This window comes from Puma concolor, chromosome B4 (genome assembly GCF_028749965.1).
Source record: "Puma concolor isolate L17-30 chromosome B4, mPumCon1.1.hap2, whole genome shotgun sequence".
Classification (NCBI taxonomy): domain Eukaryota; kingdom Metazoa; phylum Chordata; class Mammalia; order Carnivora; family Felidae; genus Puma; species Puma concolor.
The window spans coordinates 34,506,834-34,531,102 of record NC_141673.1 but is presented as its reverse complement, the minus strand read 5'-3'; the positions used below and the strand labels follow the sequence as shown (position 1 = coordinate 34,531,102).

The 24,269-nt window shown below is 35.0% G+C and overlaps 1 protein-coding gene across 1 annotated transcript; it reads left to right on the top strand.

Moving 5' to 3' along the window:
* The first annotated feature begins 427 nt into the window (after nucleotides 1–427).
* Nucleotides 428–23,976, top strand: ALX1 (ALX homeobox 1). Its single transcript, XM_025926904.2, has 4 exons — nucleotides 428–910; nucleotides 3,769–4,073; nucleotides 7,096–7,224; nucleotides 20,743–23,976. The coding sequence occupies exons 1-4, from the start codon at nucleotides 685–687 to the stop codon at nucleotides 21,061–21,063; spliced, it is 981 nt and encodes a 326-aa protein (XP_025782689.1). The 5' UTR covers nucleotides 428–684; the 3' UTR covers nucleotides 21,064–23,976.
* Nucleotides 23,977–24,269: the final 293 nt, after the last annotated feature.

Below are 24,269 nucleotides of genomic sequence, written 5' to 3'. Positions count from 1 at the left end.
TCTGGCTTCTAGGGATTCCGATTTATGTGGATCTTCCACATAAACGATTTACGGATGAAATGAAAGCCCTCTAAAGCAATACTTCCTTTCAAGTTCTTAAGACGCCTCTAAATCTTTCTGGTAGTGAGTGGCCGGCGTGGGGGCGGGGTGGGGACCGGGTGTCGGGCTGGCTGCCCGGAAGGGCGCAGAGAGTGGGGAGTGGAGGGTTAACTGCTTTGCGATCTCACCAAGCTCTTCCGAAATGCCATTCCACTGTCGCGGCGACAATGTTTCTGGGTGTCGGGGCCTCGTCCCTCCTGGCATTTGTCTGAAATGGAGCTGTCTGTCTAACCTAGGCCTGGACGCGCCCTGCCCGGGGAAGTGAGGGAAGGTGGGGGCAGGGTGGGGGCAGGGTGGGGGCGGAGGGGGGGGCCGGGGTGGAGTTAGTCGCCTGCCTATTTTCATATTCATTAGAACTGGGAGGTTGCCCGAAGAGCCCAGCTGAGTTTCAAGATATAAAAGCGACTTCGGGTGCCCCCTTTCCAGCCGGGACGTATTAAAGGGCTCGGAGCCGGGCAGCTCCCGGCGCCGAAGCGCTCGCTTCCCCTTCCCTCCTCTGCCCTCCCTTCTCCCGCCCACTTGCTCCCTCCCCCAGCGCTCTCCAGCCTCCGCGCCCCTGGAGCTCCGCAACAACCTTCCAGGATTATGGAGTTTCTTAGCGAGAAGTTTGCCCTCAAGAGCCCGCCGAGTAAAAACAGTGACTTCTACATGGGCGCAGGAGGCGCATTGGAGCACGTTATGGAGACGCTGGACAATGAGTCCTTTTACAGCAAAGCGTCGGCGGGCAAATGCGTGCAGGCCTTCGGGCCCCTGCCCCGCGCCGAGCATCACGTGCGCCTGGAGAGAGCCTCGCCCTGTCAGGACAGCGGCGGTGAGTCGCCAGCCCGAGCCACGGCCGCCCTTCCGCACACCCAAGTGCGGGGACCGGTGGGGAGCGGCTGGCAGGGAGGAAGGGAGGAAGGAAACGGGGAGCGAGAGAGCTGGAGGGCGGAGGCGGGTGGTGGAACTGCGAGCGTTTTAAGGAGTAGCGTTTTGGCTGCAGCCGACTTGAAGGGGCAACGGAAGGATTAGGCACCGGATCGCGTCTGCGCGGTTCTCCTTTGGCTGTCGAGTGTTGTCCCTTGTGGGTCCCGGAGACCCTCTATCTGGGACCCAGGCGTAAACTGATAGGGCGGTAAATAGAGTGTAATTGAGTCAAGACAGGGCGCTTCCTCTGTGAGCCGGCCGCGCTGCCCCCGCAGGAGCTGAAATCGATCACCGCTCCTTGGAGGACGTCAGTGTCGTCTGGAGTAAGACGTCTTTGAGCTCCTTTAGATGAAAAACCTTAAAAAAAAGTTTTCCCAAGACGTATCGGTATTTTTCTTTGTGAAGCTGGAAGGTTGCTATGCTAGGTTGGCTTGTGGGAAGTTGTGATTTCTGATTGTTTGGGTTTACAACACAACGCACATAACATTTTTGTTAAACACCAAATCGCTTTCAGTAGCTTCGGGTAAAGAATCTCCAGTATAATCCCTCACTCCCCAATACCGTATTGTCTATTTTTCTCACTCCACATTCAAAGTCACCTAAGAACCCTTTCGGAATGCTTCTGGGTGAAATCTTCAACTTTGAACGGCCAAGTATCTCAAAGTCAAAATGTTATCAAAACAAACCATCTATCTTTTCTATCTTGTAACCCAATACAAACCTATTTTTTTTCAGATCGCGACAGCTAAAGCAAGTTTACAATTCCAAGAGGACTTTTCCTTATCATTGTGTATATTCCACAGTTAAGCTGTAAGGAGCGGGTTGCTTTAAAATAACAAACGAATTAAGTGTGAAATATTTACAACAAGCCTCCCGCCCCCTGTTTTAATGGAGGGTCAAAATCTGGCAAGGTACTGGCTCGTAGGGGCTGATTTTCGAAAACTTGTACACAGTAAGTTTAAAAAAAAAAAAAAAGAAAGAAAAGAACTCCTATATTTTACTTATTCAGCGTTGCGAATTACTTTTGACTTGCAAAGTTAAACCAAAAATATAAGCGGGAACGATAGAGAAAATCAGCTAAATCGTTTCCAGTCTAGTATATAGAGAGACAGATGCAGTTTTTATTTTTAATATGCTAAACTTTGCCTTTCTGGTTGTATTTCAGACTGCAGTATCTTTATTTTTGGAATTCTTTTATGTATACGTAAAGTTATTTAAATGGACAGGATTAAAAAAAAAAAAAACCACATGACTCTCTTGTCCTCTGTTAACTGCTGGGTAGGACTTCATCCTATTTTAAATTGTCGGGGATCCAAAATAAGAAGAGAATAGGTGATTGTTGATACGTTGACAACTTTTCAACGAACATCACACTTTTAGGATGAATTTCAATAGGACAGGATTAAGTAAGTTGGATGTGTGCAGCAGTTAGCTAAATTCAGGAAAGTTCCTGTCTTTCTCCTGAGATGCCCTTAGCCTCACGACTGCTTCCCCTCCCCCTCCCTAATTACCGAAGTTCCCTATTTCATTCTGCTCCAGAAGACAAAACCGTATTGTTAATCAGTCATGGTTCTTCTTTATATCTACTTTTACATCACATCTTTTACATAAAGGATATTAGGCATTTAAGTTATATAGTGATTAAAGTTCAAGACATTTGTGTAATGATTAGAGCAGTTGCTAAGATACATTATGAGAAAATTTAAAAACAGACAAAAATGAAAAAAAGTGTGACAATTCATTGGAAATTATTGTTCTGGCTGGGTTCACTTTTTTTTTTTTTTTTTTTTTTTTTAGTTTTTCCAGTTTCATTATATGCACCCATTGGATTTGGGTGTGTGTGTGTCACCATATGATGTATTTTTGTTTTATATCGTACAGCAAGCATGCAACCAAAGCTGGAGGGAAATCACTGAAGTTAAAACACCTCTAAACAGAATGGGAGATGACATCTTTTGTAATCTTTTCATAGATGTTTTAATTTCTCTGCTTTAGGGGAAAAAATAAAAGCTTTCTGTCTTATAACATATTTCATGCACGAAACATAAATATCACATATTTGGAAAGAACCCCCAAATGAGCTTTTACACTAAAGTCTACTTAAATCTTAGGCTGTTCTATAGGAAGCACTTCCAGAAACTGATATGAAATTCATTTTTTAATTTAGTAGGTCACTTTTTGAAAAAAAAAAGATTAAAAAGCAGAAATGACTATAAGTCAAAATATTCAAAGCATAGTAGAGACAATACCATATCTTAAATCTATAGTGTGTATTTTGTGTGGAGCAGAAAGATAAGTTGGGAAGAGTCTGGATTTGAGTTTACAGATATTCCATAAAATTGAAATATCTTTCTTGAGCCATGTAAGTAGCTTGATTTTGTCTGCTGTGAATAAATTCACACATGATTTACATTAAATTTGGTTCACTTTTAAAAAATTGTGCTCATTATTTTTTTAATCTAGAGCATCTTTTAATTTGATCACCTTAATGTGATTATAAATTATGTGCATAAACATTACATTATTCCTGTAAAATAGAACTGTAAATCTGGCGAATAATGAGTCCCATGTACACATTTTTAAATGGCCTTAACCCTGCCCAAAGTGGATTAATAATTGTGCACAGTGGGATGACTGAATTAATACTGGCACAAGAAATCATTAACAGACTGCTTTCCTGATGCTCTAAATTCTTTCAACGTAATTTCTTCACCGAAATGTTCCACAAGCCTGAGAATTGTTGTTTTCCCCCTCTGGGTACAGTGAACTATGGCATCACTAAAGGCGAAGGACAGCCTCTTCATCCAGAGCTAAACAGAGCTATGGACAACTGTAACAGTCTCCGAATGTCTCCCGTGAAGGGGATGCCAGAAAAGGGAGAACTAGATGAACTTGGGGATAAATGTGACAGCAACGTATCCAGCAGCAAGAAGCGGAGACACAGAACCACCTTCACCAGCCTGCAGCTCGAGGAGCTGGAGAAGGTCTTTCAGAAAACCCATTACCCGGATGTATACGTCAGAGAACAGCTTGCTCTGAGGACTGAGCTCACGGAGGCCAGAGTCCAGGTAGGAGCCAAATGAAGGACGTGGGTGTGCGTGTTGGGGGCCGGTGTGTGGAGATACTGCTAGAATAATTCAGTGGTTGCATTTTGCCAAAAGGAAGAAACTGATCCTCTCACTAAAGACTAGAACCATGTACTATAGGCATGTAGGTCTACTAAAATGTCTTTTTCCTTGCAAAGGATTTAATCATTCACACAAATACATAAAAGAACATTAGACTGATTACATAGATATACAAATTAACGATTATTTAAAAAGAAGGGAATTTCAAAAATAAATCTGATTAAAAAAAATTTTTTTAAAGTGCAAAAAACCCAGAATCATAGCTATCTATTTACTAATACATTTATTTTATTTTATTTTATTTTATTTTATTTTTCTATTTTATCAGCCATTAAGGTTCTTTTTAGGTTATGTACCAGGTGTTGGTAAGTTATTTGTGCAATGGCCCATTAATCTGTAATGTTATTGAGGTTGGAGTTATAATAAATCAAAGAAAAAAATGAAGCAATCTCACTGTTATATATACCGTAACTTATTTTCACTATGCATAAAGATCATATAGCTCTCTTATAATTTTTCTAGCTCCTGTAGTTACCAATAGTGCCGTTCCATTTGAATTTTTGAATGTAGATAGCTTACATCCCTCTTGCAGAGGCAATAGGAATAAGGATTTTGAAATGATATTAAAATATATACTCAATTACATTTATAAGTTACATTCAAATTATCAAATTGGATGGTCCAGTGTACTAAACTTTTAAAATCATTTGAAAAAGGAAAGTTATACTAGGTAAAGTTCTATTTCTTAGACATATTTTTATTTTTACTAGAGTTGGTATGTTTAAACTATATTTTATTACGTCTCAAGTAACATCAATTTCAGGGAATGGCCTGTTTCTTTGTTTTTACTACGCTAAATGGGAAAATACTGAATTTTGCAGTTCCCCTAATATATAAGAATAGACTAATGAATAAAATAGTGAGAAATTTTGTTCTGGAAGAAAGAAGAGTAAGATTTCTTCTGAAGATTAAGCCATTGTAAGGCCTTACATCATTAAGATCACCATCTGGGGGTGCGGTATACCAAGCAGCAGGATTTTTCTTTAGTTTGTGGAGACAAATAGCTACTTTATCGTAGTTCAGGAAGTAAAGATACAGAAAGGTGATGCTAATGAAGAATTTTAGAATTGTCAAGTATTAACACTAGTCCCACATGTGTGGGTTTTTTTTTTTTTTTTTTTAGTTTGTCTTGTATTTATATATTTAAATTAGTTCTACTTGTAACCATAAAAAAAAATATGTTTATAGAGTGATCAGCTGGACACAATGGATGTTTTCTCCTTAACGTTTCCTCAACTCCTGATTAATTTTTGTCTAGAAACATGCACAGAGAGCCAACCTGAACCTAATTTACTCAGGTTTTCTCTTTCCTGCTTTTCATGTCAGAGTGGTAATTCACACCTATTTTAAGGAGATTATAAAGACCTTTTTCTCAGTGAAAAACCGAAAAACAAAACAAACAAACAAACAAAAACCATTCAATACTAAATTCCTTTAGTTTGCTCCTGGTGCCTCTGGAGACAGCAAGAAAATGTTTTGTTTTGTTGTTGATGTTGTTTTGAGCCCTGGGCACTGTGTGTAATACATCTTTCCCATAAATGTCCTAAGAAACCACACTGAACAGATAGGTCTCATTGCCTTCTGTTAATTGCTGGAAACTATAAAGTCCCACCTTAAATTCTCAATACGTGCTTACACATATTAAATTGAAGGTTAATATGTTTCTATAAATGTGATGGTAAAGATAGAAGATCACAACTGAATATGAAAAAAGCAAAACTTTCAAGTAAATTTTAACAATTTGCATTTTCACATTTGACTTCCAGCTTCCTTTCTGTTTTTTGTATTCTGGATACAGTTTTGTAAAGACTGAAGAGCTTCTTGACAGCTGCTCGTGAAATGTCTACTCAGAAATATCAAATGATGCATACTGAATATAATTTTCTGTCTTTCTTTAATTCATTAAAATATTAAAGTGAAGATTCTGGAGAGCTACAAGTGTGAATTAGTGATTATTTAACCCTCTGAAGGAGGTGGTTGTTATGATAAATATCATTAATACATAATTAGAGAAATTTGGATGACAGCTTCATGACCTTGTAGAGGCTGTACTAACTCATAGGCTTTCTTAATACTTGGTTATAACTTCTTTGTTGTTCTTTTATTGTCTATATTACCTGTAAGTCTTTTAAATTAGGGAAATGATTTTGAAGATTTCTGAGCATTTTCTGTAAGGGAAGAAGAGTATTGTAAGTGGTATAATTTATGTAATAAGCACCCTTGTATATTTTAGAACCAGAGTTCAATTTCAGATGGTTCCGTTTACCTGTAGTCTTTTTTATGCTCAATATAGTATGTAATCTTAATATTTTCTGTTACTGAATAATCATGATATTTCTGCCATTGCCGTGTATTTTGGATGTAATCTTTGTGTTTAAATTTTTCTAAGATTATCTAAGTATGGGTACAACCCAGAAAAGGCTTCACTTTGTGACATGTTTTAAACATAATTGTTTTGACAGACCCAGATATTAATTTGGTTATAGTTTGGCTGGGTTAATGTTATGTGCATAACCCCAAACTAGAAAGTTATGAATGTCTTCCATATTTGCAGCATTCTCTAAGAGGAGCATTATCTATAATAATTTGGAGACATAAAGAGTCTTCAAAATTGTATAATCGAATTCCTTTTTATTTTCCAAAATGAAAAAAAAAAAAAAAAAAGCCCAGAGGCTGAGACGTATTAAATAATTTTTTAAAGTATTTCATCCCTTTCTATTAATTTATATCGCCTCTTATCAGGTTAAAATAAAAAGTAAAATTTGTGGATACTTTTCTGACATAAATTTCTTTATTAGTGATTTTGTTGACCTGGTTTGTGTCTTTCCAACTTATGTCTTTTAATGTCACCATTGCATTATCAAATATTTCTCAGCTGACATTCTACTTTTTAAAAAATTAGGTTTGGTTTCAAAATCGAAGGGCCAAGTGGAGAAAAAGAGAACGTTATGGCCAAATACAACAAGCTAAAAGCCATTTTGCTGCCACCTATGATATATCAGTTTTGCCAAGGACTGACAGCTATCCACAGGTATGGTAAACTTCACAGCATACTGATCGAGAGAAACAGATGTGGTTTGTACATTCTTAAAAGGGCTATTATGATTGGCTTTATTATAGCTAATAGTCAAGAATGAAAATTTTAACCCCCAGAAGAGTTTTTGCATGTTTTTTAGATTTTTATTAGACTGAAATATTTATTTTGTTATTTTCTTTCAGAGCCATTCATTCAAAACTATTTTAGGGTCTCTTCCTTATTGTACATTGCAACCACTGAAGTAGCCTCATTCATGGTCTAAGTCTTTTAATTACTCTACGTTTTTAACTATTCACACTCACTTCCTTTGTTAACTTTTAAAAATAAATAAAGCTTTGCTTGGCATGCTGTCTCTGTGGCTAACGTTTTATGAACTATCCCATAACCTAGTGTCAAGTGTGGTCTATGAAACATTCCGTCCCATTTTAAAAAGATCTCTTTTCCTATGTTGTCTTTTCAGCTTTGAAGTTACTCATTGTTTCAAGGAAACATTTAGCCCTTTGTTACTTAAAGCATACATAGAATTAGTACTGGACATAATTTTAAAAATTTATCACATTAAAAAATACATCCATCCTTTTATAATGGGAGCTCTCATCTCATTTTAAAGAGTATTTAGACATTCATTTTCTTCTAATTTTTTCCATTTAACTTAGAGGGTTTTTTTCCTTTTCTTTTCACACATATAATTAAGACAGTTTTTCCTAGTACTGAGTAATAGTATTCAGAACTGTATTTGATACATGATAAGGAACACTTGTATTCTAAGGAACAAGACATTTGTTATTTCATTCCTTACTGGTGAAGGATATGCATTGTTAGAGACCATTTTGGGTTTTTTTTAAGTTTTTTTTTTTAAACGTTTATTTTTGAGAGACGAGAGAGAGTGTGAGTGGGGGAGGGGCAGAGAAAGAGGGAGACACAGAATCTGAAGCAGGCTCCAGGCTCCCAGCTGTCAGCACAGAGCCTGATGCAGGGCTCCAACCCACAAACCGTGAGATCATGACCTGAGCTGAAGTCAGATGCTTAACTGACTGAGCCACCCAGGTGGCAGGAGAGCATTTTAAACACAAATACGTGACATATATGCCGGTGGAATACTGTGATAGTTCAGTAACCGGTTCTTCGCAATCCCAAACTTACGGGTATTCATTCTCTTCATCTATAAATTCATACCTTGTGAGCATGAATTCATCCTTAAGTTTTGTGGGTCCTTGTATTCTGATGCCTTTTATGATTCTTAAAAACTTATTCGGAGACCTTCACTCTTCCGCATAAATTCACCCAATTTATTAATGTAATATTATATGTGAGTAACAGTCTTAGAGATCACCTAGTTCAATCTTTCTAAAAGTCCGAGACCCATGGGAGTTAAGGAATCCTTCCATGATTCTGTTCCTTCTAGGACAGTCTATAAAGGGCTGTTACTGTCAAGCCTTTCCACTGCAGTTTACTAGAAGACCAGCAATACCTTTTGAATAAATGTCCGTACCTGCCTTTAGAAGAACCTTGTTTTTCTTACTCTTCAAAATTTATCTGAAAGTAGTCCCTTTATTTTTTTTTCTCCAGTTTAAAGCATGTGCATACTCCTACTTACCATCATAGGGCTAATGAACTTGTATTCACCAAATACTGCTGAGTATCCTAGTTGAGTTCTGAACAAAGTGCCATGAGGAAGTTTCCTTGGTTGGCTACAAACTCCATGAGAGCAGGCAGTACAGTGGTATCCCAGTTATTAACACACCATAGTCCTGACTCTACCAGGCATTGTTCTAAGCAGGTTGTATATATTGACTCATTTAATCCTTACAACAACTTTATGCAATAGGTTTTATTAATTGTCCTCATTTATCATATGAAGAAACAGAGGCACAGAGAGGTGAGGTTTTTACTCACTTTCACTAGTGGAGAAGCCCAGACTTGATCAGAGGCAATCTGGCTCCCAAGTGCAAGATCTTAACCCTCACAATAGACTGTTTCTCCCAATGACTATGTTTAAATGGTTGAATAATTAATAAATGAATACCAAAGGAGCATAAGGCTTAAGTTGCATTATTCAGGTCTGCAGTTTAGTTCAGGTGAGCAGACACTTTACTCCGAATAAGTGAAATAATGAAAATAATAGAGCTAGCACATAGTTTATAAAATTATGAACTTTCACTATGACGAATTTAGAAATAATAAAGTTACAAACTAGTGAACTCCTTTCAAATGGACTTTAGTCTTACTAAATCTGTTTGACAACACCTATGATATATATATGTATGTATATGTATACATATTTTTTTGCAGCTTATTATTTTCATCTTCATTCCTTTCCTTGCAAACCCCATTTCAGTTTATGTGTTGTTGTTGTTGTTGTTGTTTTTCCCCCCCACTTCTCTGTGCTTTGCTGGTGGTTGCCTTATCCTTAACTTCCCTTTCTTCTTCTGCACAACATAGAACATTTAGAACAGTGCCTGGCACAAACTAAGCTCTTTGTAAGAGCTTAATATTATTTAATACACTTCGTCATGCTTTTTTTCTAGGATTGTCTTGCCATCATGTTATTGTGCCTCACAACTTTAGATGTTGTCAGTTAACAGAATGAGGTAAGTAGATCGAGTAGGAAGGGAGATGGTAAAATCACATTATACATTTGATAGTCTTTTCACTCCCACAAAGGATCAATTAAAAATATCTCCTCACACATCATGGGAATTTTGCATGAATTCTCCCTGTGGGTTTTCTGTAATTTATGTCCATTGGTTATACCACCTCATAACTTAAGTATGGCAGCAAAGATATCACATGTTGAGGTTGTTTTGACAGTATAATTCATCAACAGTAAAATCCATAGTAATTTTTTATATTGAGAAGTCATTAAATGTTTGGTTGCCAAAAATACTGAAATCAAGTGTCTCTCACTCCCCATTGTGGGTATTGGATAAAGTCAGGAAAAGTCCATTTTAACTTAAATATGTGGTTGGCTTTCTTATTTTGCAAAAAATAATTATGCTAAGATCTTGTCTCTCAAGCTTTAGCCTGAAGGAATTTTTTTTTTAAGTCATGTGTCTTAAAAATAGAAATTATAATTAGAAAAATAGGGACCAAAGTAGAACTCAACAATTCAATGCCATAAGGCACTGATCTTGGTTACTGTTTCGAACTATGGAAAAACATTATTAATTACCAAAAAGTTGGAAACAAGAAAACTGTTTTAGAAACAGGACAGAAATTAAAAATTAACAATTTGGCAGGAAAGCAAAAGCACACACAGAAATACATGAGAAAACAGAATTGGGTGAGAAAATTGTATCAGGTCTGCTCTGTGTGGATAATAATCTTGTCAACTATGGAGGTATCTATATGTATAACATATAATAGGTTTAGTTATGAATGCTAATTAACATTTTCTAAAGTGTTCTAAATACTTTGTTTCCATTCCTCCCATTACAAAATAGTAACAACCGCCCTGATAGTAAAAATAATACCTACCAATTGAGGGCTTATTTTAGGTCAGGCTTCTTTCTTACAGCTATTAGTTCATTAAATTGAAGTCCACAGGTTCAGAGCTCTTTATGCAGCATTAGCTCTGTGACCCATCACTCAGCAATGAAATAGTTCAATTTTGACCCTAAAACACCAAATCACTTCAGAAAGCAAAAATGCTTTCATTTTTTTTAAATGTGTAAAGTAATGATATAAAGCAGTTTAAAACCGTAGACACTTTTCAGACTGTTTTCAGGTATTTTTCTTAATCTTGTCCATATTTGATAGCAAACAGAAGTGTGATACCAGTAGTATACTTTAAGGTAGTATGTTTTGATGTACTTTTTTTTAAAAGCTCTTTAAAAAAGAGCTTTATTTGGGCTCACAATATCAGTTGTCATTTGGCAACACTAGGAGTTAGTTAAATGAAAGAGCTTGACTACTTGATGTTCTCCAATATTTTAAATAGCAACCATATGCTGAACCTATTCCTTGTGCTATGCTGAATCTGTTCCCTCTGTGTTGAATTCCCTTCCCCTCACCTAGACTGTATTTCCACCAGGAAGCCTTCTCTCAATTCTCCTTCAATCAGCATATGACTTTCTCACTGGCAAAGTGGTAGACTGTATACGGTCCACCCCATTTATAATATAAAGTATATTTTAAAAAGATTATTCGGTACTTAACTTTGTATTACAACAGTATTAAGCAAATTATGTATACACTCAATAGATGTGAAAAAAAGTAGTTTCACTTCAATATTCTGGGGTACATTATGAACCCAAAATTAATCAATTCCCAGGAAAACAGCTGATTTCTGAATCTCTGCCATTAACCACCTCTGTGGTGTTAAGCAATTAACTTCTCTCTGAGTCTCAATTTCTTCCTCTGTTGAACAGAATAAATTAGGAAGATTTTGCAGAATTCTTTCGGCTTAATTCTTTTTCTCCCAGAGTTACTTGTATTTAGGCAACAAATATATGCTAGGTACTGTTTTAGGCATGGAGATTATATAAATTATCTAGACAAAATCTCTTGCTCTTTGGACAGATTACAAACTAGGTCATACCAAATTCTGCAGACACTTCCTGATGCAAACTATACCCAGCAGATCAAAAAGGCATTTGTGTCTTTGAATGAAAAAAGCAAGCATCTATCAACGGTAGATTCTAATTTGCTTCTAATTCATTAATGCCAAAGCATTTCTTCAAATAATTATTTTGTTGAGTAAAATATTTTGTCAGGGTATAAACATTTCTAGAGGATGATAGCCAGCCTTCATTCTTATAAGAAACCCTAGTTTCATGCCCTCAGGTTTGGCTCAGATCACATGTGCATTAACTTGATCATTTTCTTGCTGGAAACTTTGGATACATTTCCTGACTTCCTTATCTTCAGATTTCTTTATTGGTGAAATGGAGGTATTGTTGGTGCTACAGCTGGTGGTGTGGATGATGATAAGGACCATTATCCTAATACTTTTTCTGTTAGTGAGAGGATTATATTAATTTCCTGTCTGTGTAACTAAATCATGGGACTTGAAAAGGGCTAAGGTGTTAATGTTTGACTATGAGCTTCACAGTCAGGTACTTGTGGGTCCAAATCCTGCCTCTGCTACTTAACAGCTTTTAGACCTTTGGCAAATGAATCAACCTCTAGGAATGTTTCTCCTCATTTATAAAATGGGTATAAAAGTTCATATGATGTTTGTGAGGATTAAACATAATAGTTTCTGCAAAGTACTTAGGACATTGCCTAGTAAATAACAAGTGCTCTATAAATAGAAATAATTCTATAATAGCCATTAGTCATTATGAATTCTACAGTAGAGAGATAGCTAAGTGGTGTGAATGTTCTGTTATTGTAGCATTTAAACTAATCCAATTTTTTAGTAACTTTACTATTTAAGGATCTAGGGAAAGACCAAATTCAGTTATATGTACTTTCCTCTTTAAATTGGGACAACCAAATATGGTAACTTAAGGAATGTTTGAGTATATTCTTAATCCACCAAAATTATTTTCTCATGAACAAAATATTTTCATCAAAAATTTTAAAAGGTTTGAAATTTTTTCCCACCAAAATTTTCGATGTGGTTTTACTTAGTGGATAGTGAGAATCACAACTATTCAATGTTTACCTAATATACAAGGGGACCCGTGCAGTATCTTGCTTTCTGTTGTTTCATTGATGACTTTATAAATATATGCCACTTGGTGTTAGAATATACCAGAAGTGGGATTCAAGTTATAAATAACTGGTAGTCATTGGAGTAATTTAAAACACCGATTAAAGCTGTACAACATTTCTAGTTTAACAAAGTCTGTTTCAAATGTTGTAATCATGCAGTTTTTTTAAAGGAAATGTTAAAGTTTCTATAAGCTAGTGATTGCGAAAATACTGTTCACTCCCCCCCTTCTTCCATCATCAGTGCTTTCTGTTTTTTCCCCAAAGATTTGAAAAAAGTAAATAGCCAAAAATCTTTTTTAAATGTTCAAAATATAGCTATGCTTGATGCATTGTATAATAAATATTCTCTTATCTATGTAACAACCAGTGAAATGGTCCCATAGTGATACAGTGAGGCTTCCCTTATGAGGGATGGAGGGGTAAAATATTAACATCATTAGGTTAGCAAGTCATATTGATATAAAATTGATGATTTAATTAAATGTATAAAAATATGTACATGTTGTATATATATTTGTATGAAGAATATTTCATATATATGTATAAGTGTATATTTAACGTAAGTTCTATGTAGCATAAAGGCAGGTCTTCTCAGCATCATTTAAGTGAATATGCAGCTGGACACAAACGGAATAGTTTTTATTTTGTTGAAAACACGAACACTTTTTTCTTCAGAGATGAAAAAAATTACCCTGCAAAAGAAGCAAAGAGCATTCAAGTCTTAGATTCTGACTATAGACATATTTTTTGAAAAACGTGATATTCAATTTAATATGACTTAATGACTTTAAACACTAAGAATTACTTAGCTGATTGTTTTTTTGTGGTTTTTTGTTTGTTTGCTTTTAATAGGCAATTGGTGTTAAAACATTGAATTTATCTGAATTGGTCATAAGTATTTTATATTTTGAGAGGAAAGAACAAATTAATAAGTTGAATAGATTTCCAAAATAAATAATTAGAAAAAATGTAAAAATAAATTATTGAAGAGTACCATTGCTGTTTATACATACAAAAACTACTTTGCAGGTGATAGAGAAGGACCAGGGGGAAAATTAAACCTGGGAAATCTGTGGGTTAAAACCTGTAGTAGACATTGTTATTGTTAGTGTGAACCTACGCTATATAGTTTAATACAGAATTTTATGCTTGCCGTATTTATTAAGCCTCATGTTTGTGTGTTTTTTTTAATTCTAAATCAAGGAGCATTAAATAAAAAAAATTACACAAACTCACAGTTGATTTAAAATCACAAAAATAAAATTCCAACTTTGTGGTTAACACATATACAAGATGAAAATAATGGATAAATTTACTCAGGATTTTAACGATAAATTCAAAGCTCGTATGTGACACCAAGTGGTAATCTCTAAGTTTCAAAATATTTTGTGCAAATTAAAACATTTGCATATTTGATTCATGTTTTAAGTTATTAATTCACAAGGAAAACTTGATTTATATTTTAATCTTTGTTTCTTATAATTGTGGATTTTGCTTCAATTGGGAAATTGTGTCATTAAAAATGAATCAAGCACCATCAACAATGGCTGTCATGCATGTATTAAAATACATGAAAAATAGTGTTACAAACAATGGAAATGTGACTTTAATGGAAAGTCACTCGTACTTGTCCTAAATCCCTATACACATTTCTAAGATGGAATTTTATTTAAAAAATCAAAGTAGTAGTCAATACTTAATGTATGACCCTTTCCTGATAAATAATTACTAATCACTTTAGCATAATGATGCTATATGTTGAAAAGATGGATTTTTGAAATTTTTGAAATGTAAATTGATTTTTTAAAAATTAATCATTATATATTATCTGAAATTTTGTATGTGAAAATTACACGTAATAAGTAGGCACTGATGAAAATGTACCCTTATTTCTATCTTAGGTGGTATCTAACCATGCTCAGATTAATGCTTTTCCCTTCATAATTAATTTCAATTGCGATTTCTGCCCCCTCCCTCCCCCAGATGGACAAAGTATCAGTGTTTGAGACTTATTCACTTTTTCTCTGATAGCAAGTGAGGCTTACTCACTGGCAGTAAATTCACTGTTTATAAAGACATTTATACTCTTTCTCCCTGCCAGGAACTTACTGATGTGGTGACTATTGATGTAGTTACTATAAAAGTTAATGGGACCCTGAAATTAGTCAACAGCTAAAGTATCCACAAGTTGCTAAGCAAGTTATTAATATTATATCACCTTAATTTTAAAGGAAGTGATATACTACTAGTAAGGAATATAATGGCCTCTTAAAAAATTAAACTGCTTTTGCAAAATGTGATGTTGGCATTTTTTAAGAGACCACATTAAAAATCTGGTAAATTAAATTATATAAGTGCTAATGTGGTAATAAATATATATAGTAGTATTGAATAATATATACAGTGGTCACTAAATGTAAACATTCTGTCAAAAAGGAATAACCAAAATCACTTTTGGATTTTAATGCAAAAAGTTATTGTTTAAACATTATTATAAATGTTTATTTATAATAAACTTATAAAAAGTTATTATCATAACTTTGTGAATCCCTGATTTATATCTTTTTAAAGCAACCTTTAACTCCCACAGGGAAGTGTGTAGGCATATGATGGGAGGGCATGAGGGTAGCATGGTGTGTGTGTGTGTGTGTGTGTGTACATATGGACATCAGGGCCAGGTAAGAACAGTCTATATATAGAGGAAGAGTAAGGTTAAATAAACTTGCTTTGGTAGAAAAATATTAGTTTTAGAGTGCTTTAAAATTAAGGAACGGTTGTTACTCATTTGTTTTCACGTTATATACTAAATTCTGTAGGGTAGTGTCTTCTAAATAGCACAAACACTAGGATATAGAATATATAATGCTGTCATGAAACTATTTGATGTTTTTTATACATCGTGATACTTTGCAACTAACAGAAAGACTAACAGACTTGCATTGTTTAACATTCTTTAAAAGTACATAGTGTTGCTTACTGCAGTAAAGATCAGCAAATATATTAAAAATATACACCAGGTTTAGTTATACTAAAATTTTCTTAGTAGTTTTGATTTTACAAAGAATATATTTGTATCAAGTTTTTAAGGTAAAGGTAAATGAGATTTATAATTTTTATCCATTGTTTACCATATTACTTCAAGTCATGATGAATATATATCCACAGTGAAGAATCGTGTGTGTGTGTGTGTGTGTGTGTGTGTGTGTGTGTGTGTGTGTAAAATACACATATATATTGACTCTTTCATTCCTATGTGTTACTTTTAGTTCCTCAGAAGGAAAATGAGTGTTAAATGAATTTGATTTCTGTTTGGAAAGAATCAGACAAAAAAACCAGCTTTCCTCCAAAACTCAAAGTCATGGAATAATTAAGTGTTAACTTTTTATTTGATTAGAAAAACATTAAGGAGCAAATGTTCAAAGTAGAGTATAGTTAAGTCAGCTGAACTTCCATTCATGCTAATGGGAGGCTGTTGGCTACGTTCCCTGGACAATGCTTTGAACGTACCCCTAGAACTTTTTAAAATGTTGTGAAGCACATTAAAGCATGGAATGTTTTTTAGATTTTCTACTCCTTTTAAACAGAATAAAGAAGAAAAAATGTAAAGGCAGGCAGACTTTTTTTTTCTTTTTTTTGGCACTTGGGAAAGAAGGATGTGGACATTATTTAATAATGGTGTTCCTGGTTGTGAGTCTCTTGAGTGTTATACAGTTAGAAGCCCATAAAAATACCCCCAAATTTATCTGATACTGGACATTGCCATTGTAGATGTCTTAGAAATAGTTCAAAAACGAAAAGTAGTGATCCTATTCAGAAAAACATTCTTTCATTTCAAAATTTAACAACAAATACAGTATTTCTTTCAATGAGTCAGCAAGGTTTTTTGTAGCTTCTCTGTTGACAACAGTTTTAGACAAAATGACTTGTACATTCCAGCACATAGTTCTAAAATGACCACTTATATAGGGTGGCAGAGGGATGGAGGGGCCATAGACTGAGCCCGCCTTTAGAGCGGTAGATTTCTTAAACTGTAAGCTCTAACAGCTTTGTTCTTTGATCAAATACTGCCTTTGGGGAAGCTTAAGAAAAGAAATTTGTGTCATAATTGCCTAAGATATTTGAAGATTTTCATGTGTAAGAAGGATGCTGCTTATTCTGTATCATTTTAAAGAACAGAAATAGAATCCATAGAGGAAGATAACAGCTCACTTTTTTACAGAACTCTCCAAAAGAGAATGAAACATTTTTAAACAGGTGAGCTTCGGGGCGCCTGGGTGGCGCAGTCGGTTAAGCGTCCGACTTCAGCCAGGTCAAGATCTCACAGTCCGTGAGTTCGAGCCCCGCGTCGAGCTCTGGGCTGATGGCTCAGAGCCTGGAGCCTGTTTCCGATTCTGTGTCTCCCTCTCTCTCTGCCCCTCCCCCGTTCATGCTCTGTCTCTCTCTGTCCCAAAAATAAATAAACGTTGAAAAAAAAATTTAAAAAAAAAATAATAAAATAAACAGGTGAGCTTCTTATCACAGGAACCAAACATAGTTGAAAATTTACAAGGGCTTCAGTAGTGTCTCCTAATCCCATGTGATTTTCAGAATTCATGTATTGTTGTCATTATTTTAATACAGATCCCATAAACCACACCCCACGCTTGATGAATTAGAATCCTCAAGATATATCTGTAATGAAGAATAAGTATTTAGTAGGAAAATAAAACAACCTAGGGAAATACAGTCAACAGGGTCTGGGGATGAAATTTTCACAATAATTGTCAAGATTATACAGAATGGTGATTATAGAGCTCAAATCGTGAAACAAATTTAGATATACAGTATTAGCATAAATTGTCCATAAAATTTCCATTACACCTCCAAGATGGATCAGTTCAAATTTCATATTCTTAAAAATTTTAAAGTCCTCTAAAAAATTGTATTAAGTGCTTATCATATATTGTGTTAGGCTGAAGGATGAGAAAAGGGTTACGAGCAAACATCGGGGATTTTGCTTTCAGAGAATAGAACCTATGAATCCCCCAAAAGTTGGGATTATGAATGTGTAAATAAGCAACTTCAACCTATACGACTGGTTTTTATATCATTGTAGCATTTCTTAAGATTTCCTGGGTTCAGATTTTACCTCCACAATTGGAGTTACATGTCTTGGGTAAGGTTATTAAACTCTCTGTTTTGTTTTACCTTTTACAAAATGGGATACTAAAAACAAGGAAACATCTTTTAGTGTATTGAAATGATTAGAAGTCTTCACAGTGCATTTAATACCATGTCCGACATGGTAATTAATTAATAACCATTAGCTATCATGAGCATGATTTTGATTGTCGTCATCAGATGTTTAATCATCCAGAGGGAATGCTTCAGAGGAAGCAAAATCTCAATTCACTGGGGATATTGTCTTTTATGCTTTGCATCGAACTTTTGATATCAAAACCAACGAAAACCCTAAAGTCAAATGAAGACATTCCAGAAATTTTTAAATGAAACAAAGATATGGGAGTGGAGGAGATACAGATCACGGAAGTAGGACACATCATTAAAAATGTGCGACAGTATTACTACCCATGGGAATACCTGGGTATCTTTTCAAATCCAACTAAAATATTGCTGTAGTAACTTGCTTCACCAATCTGTTCTGTTCAGAAAACATTTCTTTCTATATGCTAGAAATTCTTTCACCAAAAGTAACACATTTAACTTGCTAGATCACGTCTAGGTAAGAAGTTTTGATCAAAATAAAAATATTTGTCCAGGTCATCAAAAGTGGAAAATTTATTTTCAATTTACAGGTAGATTGATGTGAATTATTTTAGGCATAGAAAACTTCTTAAATTTACATTCATAGATTACTTTCCTTGCCTTTACTGTCCTAACTTTCCTTTTTTTTTATACCTACTTAGTAAATATGTTTCTATGCATTTGGAATATGAGTAGATGGTTTTAATAGTAAATTTCAGCAATACTATGTGTAAATTGAGGAATCTTTTAACAAACTTAAAATGTAAAGTGTTTCTCTACCACTATTTTGCCTTTCATTTATTTTTTTCAAAAATAAGCAAGCAAGTTCACTTTCATTTCCTGAAAGCCCTTTTGTCAGACATGTGACTGTGGTTTTTGCAGTGTAGCACAATGTTTGATTGAATGTCAGAGGAAAATCACCCAGATCAAGTTAGAAGAGCTAGGTTGACAGAGTAATGACATTAACAGTCCTTCTTGTTGGTCTGAGATACATAACTCAGCAATCAGTGGCACCAATCATTATATTTTGGCTAAAGTGGGATTCATTTAGTAGAATCAGCCAAAATTAAAACAACATAGCCCACGACGACTTAAAGATTAATAGAATGTGCAAATCATTGTATATATATTTAGACATGTCTCACAGATTTAATATATTTATATAAATACACATATACATATTTATATAAATATAGATATACATACACATATTTATATGTATATATCTTGAGTAACAGAACATCTCTACCAGTTTAATCTAGAAGATTCATTTACATTTTATGCTATTAATTGAAAATAAGTTGTCTTAAAAAGTACGATTTAAGCATGGGTGTGTGAGACTACATCAGGGGCTATATGTAGTAGACTGGAATTTTTATGTAAAAGTAAATATAATAAAACATAATTTGTGTATATGTTAAAGAGAATCGATGATTCTATTCTGATTGTCATGATTTTAAAAAAGGAAACCAGATGTGAGAAACATGGTATCTATTGTAATAATATAGCAAAAGGCATACAGGTTTTAAATTTCATCTTCTAAGGCTCAAACTCTGTCCCATGTTCTACCATTCAACATTTTCCCCCAGCTCCTGCTGTTTGTCAGGATTTTTCTCTGTGCTTCTCAGTAATGCATGTGATCACTGTTTTTTCCCTGCCTTGTTTAAATAGCTGGTCTAAGACACCTCCTAATACAAATTTTACTTAGTGTTTCCTTTACATGCTAGTAACTTTAGATAAATTTGTATTTGTTGTTTCCTATATAGATTTAATAAGAAATGTGAATTTCCTGGGTTCAAATGACAACCTAGTTTTCAATCTTATGTAAAATGTTATATATAGTACTTTAATTATACTCATAGGATATTTTTGCTAATACTAGCACACTTTTCTCAGTTTTGCTTTTATGATTTGGTAATGGTCATGTGTTTGAATTTTAAATTATTTTACATGTCATAATTCCATTGCAACCTGACCATATCACCTGTAAATCATAGAACAAATGTTTAAAATATGTATAGATTGCTCAGATTCACAGAGCTATGTATTTGAGGCTCTAGGAAATAAAAATCAATGAACGGGTAAACATTTCTGATAATGAATTTGATTAAAAGTCTCTACAGAGTAAATAGCCTAATATCAGGAATGGTTTCCAACAAAAACTGTCACACTGAGTCTAACTATGGAACGTTAAAAACTGCGATTGTGTCATTTTGCTTAGATGAAGACTATATTTAAACTTAAAGCCGCATTTTAAACTGCTTTTCCAAACACATGAATTTGTCATGAATCATGACTAACTCGTCTAGATTTCATATTCAAATCATGACTATAAAAAGAATACTCAAGAGATTGACATGTTTTGAGAGTATTTTATGTGGTCAAGTGCGTGGGTTTTGGTGATCTATTACAGTATAACAAACTGGAAGAATCTTTCAAGTAATTATTTTTTAGTAATCCCTTTATGTACTCAGAATATAATGACAGACCACCCAATAGGAGCAAACAATGAATTGTTGACAAAATTTAGTAAACACTGTTTAACAAATGTAAGGGGACAAAAGTGAGAATGCGTAAATGTAATATTTGTTGTTTTATATATTCCAGATTCAGAACAATTTGTGGGCAGGAAATGCGAGTGGCGGTTCTGTGGTTACTTCAGGCATGTTACCACGTGACACTTCCTCGTGTATGACACCTTATTCTCACTCGCCCCGGACAGATTCCAGTTACACAGGGTTTTCACACCACCAGAACCAGTTCAGCCACGTGCCCCTCAACAATTTTTTCACTGACTCTCTTCTGACTGGGGCTACCAATGGACATGCATTTGAAACAAAGCCAGAATTCGAAAGGAGGTCTTCCAGTATTGCAGTCCTTCGAATGAAAGCCAAGGAGCACACTGCCAATATTTCATGGGCCATGTAACATACAGTACTCTTTTATTTTTCTTTTAATGGCAAAGTAAAACATTCTATTTCTCATATTTAAAGGATACCACAATAAGCTGCTGTGTGTGGAATTGCTAAAGGTCAAGATATACAGTGAGACCAGCTTAAATGAATAGTCGTTATTATTTAACATTAAAATCTAAGAATGAACCTCTGGAAAGACTAAATAGATTTACCATCCATCAGTCTCCACAAACGCTGTTTTAGTAGTAACATTTTTTTTTCTATTGTACAAGTCGATGAAATACGATCATGCAATTTCTTAAAAGAATAAATGTATTAAACAAATTCCTATGTTATAGATTGATTTATGTCAGTTCTGAATAACAAGAAATCCCTTGTAAAATAATACCTGATAAAGGAGGAAATGCACTGGGGAACAGGTCCAGATACCAAAGCTGTCAGGTAGATATTGAAGCAGCATGTTTCGGGGAGTCCACTGTTATTTCTCCCTCTCTGGCTGTAAGACACAATGGCATAGCCCCTGTTGCTGAGAATTTATCTTCGGGTCTCAAAGGTTTTTTACCTATGGATGTTTTAGTGAATTTCCATTCCGTGAAATAGCACTCTCCTACAATGACCAGCATTTGCATGAAATATTTGGGCATAGTTTCCTGAAACCATGTGGCTAAAGGTGATAACTGAAATATTCCAGTGTGATTTAAAATCTAGTCAGGAGAGTAGTTTCTATAAATGCCATCTTTTACATGAAAAAGCACCGACTCAGCAGAAAAGCCAACACTGACTCAACTCACCGATTTAGTATTAACACACTAGAAAAAAAAGTAAGTTACAAAACCTCCTGCTTTTAAGCTAAAATTGTGTCGATTACACTGTACACACAAACATCTAATAAATACACGAAAAGCATTTTTGACGTGTAACATTATGCTTTATTATATTATGAAACATTTTCAGTTAAAAGAGCAGCAAATCTGAATTTATATTTATTTCATAGGCTTATGCCAGTGCACATGTGTGCGTGTTTGTTTTTTGATATATAAGCTGTAAGCATTTTTTGCTACTGTGGTTTTGCATAGGGAATTAAAATGTCAGAAGGCTCTCTAAAATTTCTGGTGGAAAAGAAAAGAAAAATACTTTGCATCTGGAAAATTGCTAACCCCTTTGATTTACTTCTCCTCCCTTTCCCCTGTCACATTCCAAGCTTTTTCAGATGAGTGAAATGTCAACCTCCTTAAAATACTCTTAATTCATAAAGGCAAAGTAAATTAATTGAAATGAAGATGGCTCCCATGGCTTGGATCACAGCAAGGTCTGCTCTTTGTATGCTCTTAGAATCTTCCTTGTGGCTCCTCCAGCCTTTAGGAGTATGCTTGGAAGCCGTAAAGGCTAAAGGACAGGAATAAGTGAATTTTAAAAATTAAATTTCAGAAAAAAGTACTTAAATCCAGTGTCTACTTCTCAGTGGGAAAATATTTACAGCAGTTAGACATCTTTTGTAATAAAAGTTTAAAATCAAGCAGATGATGAGTGATGTCCTAAACAAACATTCCTTGACTTCATAATAACTCTCTTCTTTATTTTGTGTTCTCTCTTTTTAGTGTTCTTCCCAGGACAAACTTGTTCAACTTTGGCCCTGAGAATTATGCTTACATGCAGGAGCTCTTGTTAAGGGATTGTTTAGGCAGCTGTTAAATATCCTTCATGTTTTAAAAGAGAATGACTTGTTTTAATATATTCATATGACTGGTCAATAGGAATTTGTGAACTAAAACAGAAAAGGAAAATGTAAGATTTTCTTTTTAAAAATTCCCAAATTGGGGGGCATGGGGGCTCAGTTGGTTAAGCAGCCAACTCTTGATTTTGGCTAAGGTCATGATTTCACAGTTCGTGAGATCAAGCCCCACGTCAAGCTCTGTGCTGGCAGCACGGAGACTGCTTGGGATTCTTTCCCCCTCCCTTCTGCCTCTCCCCCACTCGTGTGCACATACACACACTCTCTCTCAAAATAAATAAATTTTAACTTGTTTTGATGTTTACTTATTTTTGAAAGAAAGAGAGCAAGCAGGGGAGGGGCAGAGAGAGAGGGAGACACAGAATCTCAAGCAGGCTCCAGGCTCCTAGCTCATAGCACAGAACCCCAGGCAGTGCTCAAACCCATGAATCATGAGATCACGATCTGAGCCGAAATCAGATGCTTAACTGACTGAACCACCCAGGCACCCCATAAATAAGTAAACTTTAAAAACAAATAAATACTCCCAAATTAGTAGAGTTTATGTTCATTTTCTTCTGCTTTCTTAATTGAAATTTTAATGTCCCTTGGCTAATACATTATATTTTTAAAATAAGGGACAAAACTCATTTTTGAATCCAGTTTGAATTTCACTTCATCCTTAAGTTTTCCTACTGGAGAACCTACCAGAAGGGAACCTAAGGGAAGAAGTGAAATTCAAACTTGATCATCTCCTAGTTTTCTCATTATATTGTAATAATTCATTGGAGCTTCTGTAACTCAGCTTCTTTCAATTTTAACAACCTCTTTTTAATTGAAGTTTTATATCTGCAATGCTTTGTATAAATTTAATTTAATCAGCACATTCTTTTTTTTTTTTTTTTAATGCCTACAGTGTGTGAAGTACTTTCTGGGATAATAAAATAAATAATAGAACCATGGTTTTTGTTCTTGATGAGTTCACAATCTTCCTGGACAGACACACCCATAAAGTTTGTATCCTCAACCATGCCTCACAATTTATGATGGCAATAAGAATTGAATGCATTTTTTTGTGTTAACATTCTGACCTTTCCTTTTCATTGGCTGAAGTTTATTACATATTTAAATTACCAAAATATAATAAAATGAACTTCTGATGTAATAGGATAAGATAAAGCTAAAACAAAGAATGCATAAAATGCACTTCCTGAATTTTCTCTTGCTGTTTCTGAACTTAGCTTAAACTAAGTTTCATATACTAGAATTCATATCACTTACAAAAATGTTGAACTTACTTGGGCGCCTGGGTGGCTCAGTCGGTTGAGTGTCCGACTTCAGCTCAAGTCATGATCTCACGGTCTGCGAGTTTGAGCCCTGCATTGGGCTCTGTGCTCACAGCTCAGAGCCTGGAGCCTGTTTCAGATTCTGTGTCTCCCCCTCTCTCTGCCCCTACCCTGCTCATGTCTGTCTCTCTCTGTCTCAAAAATAAATAAAAACATTAAACA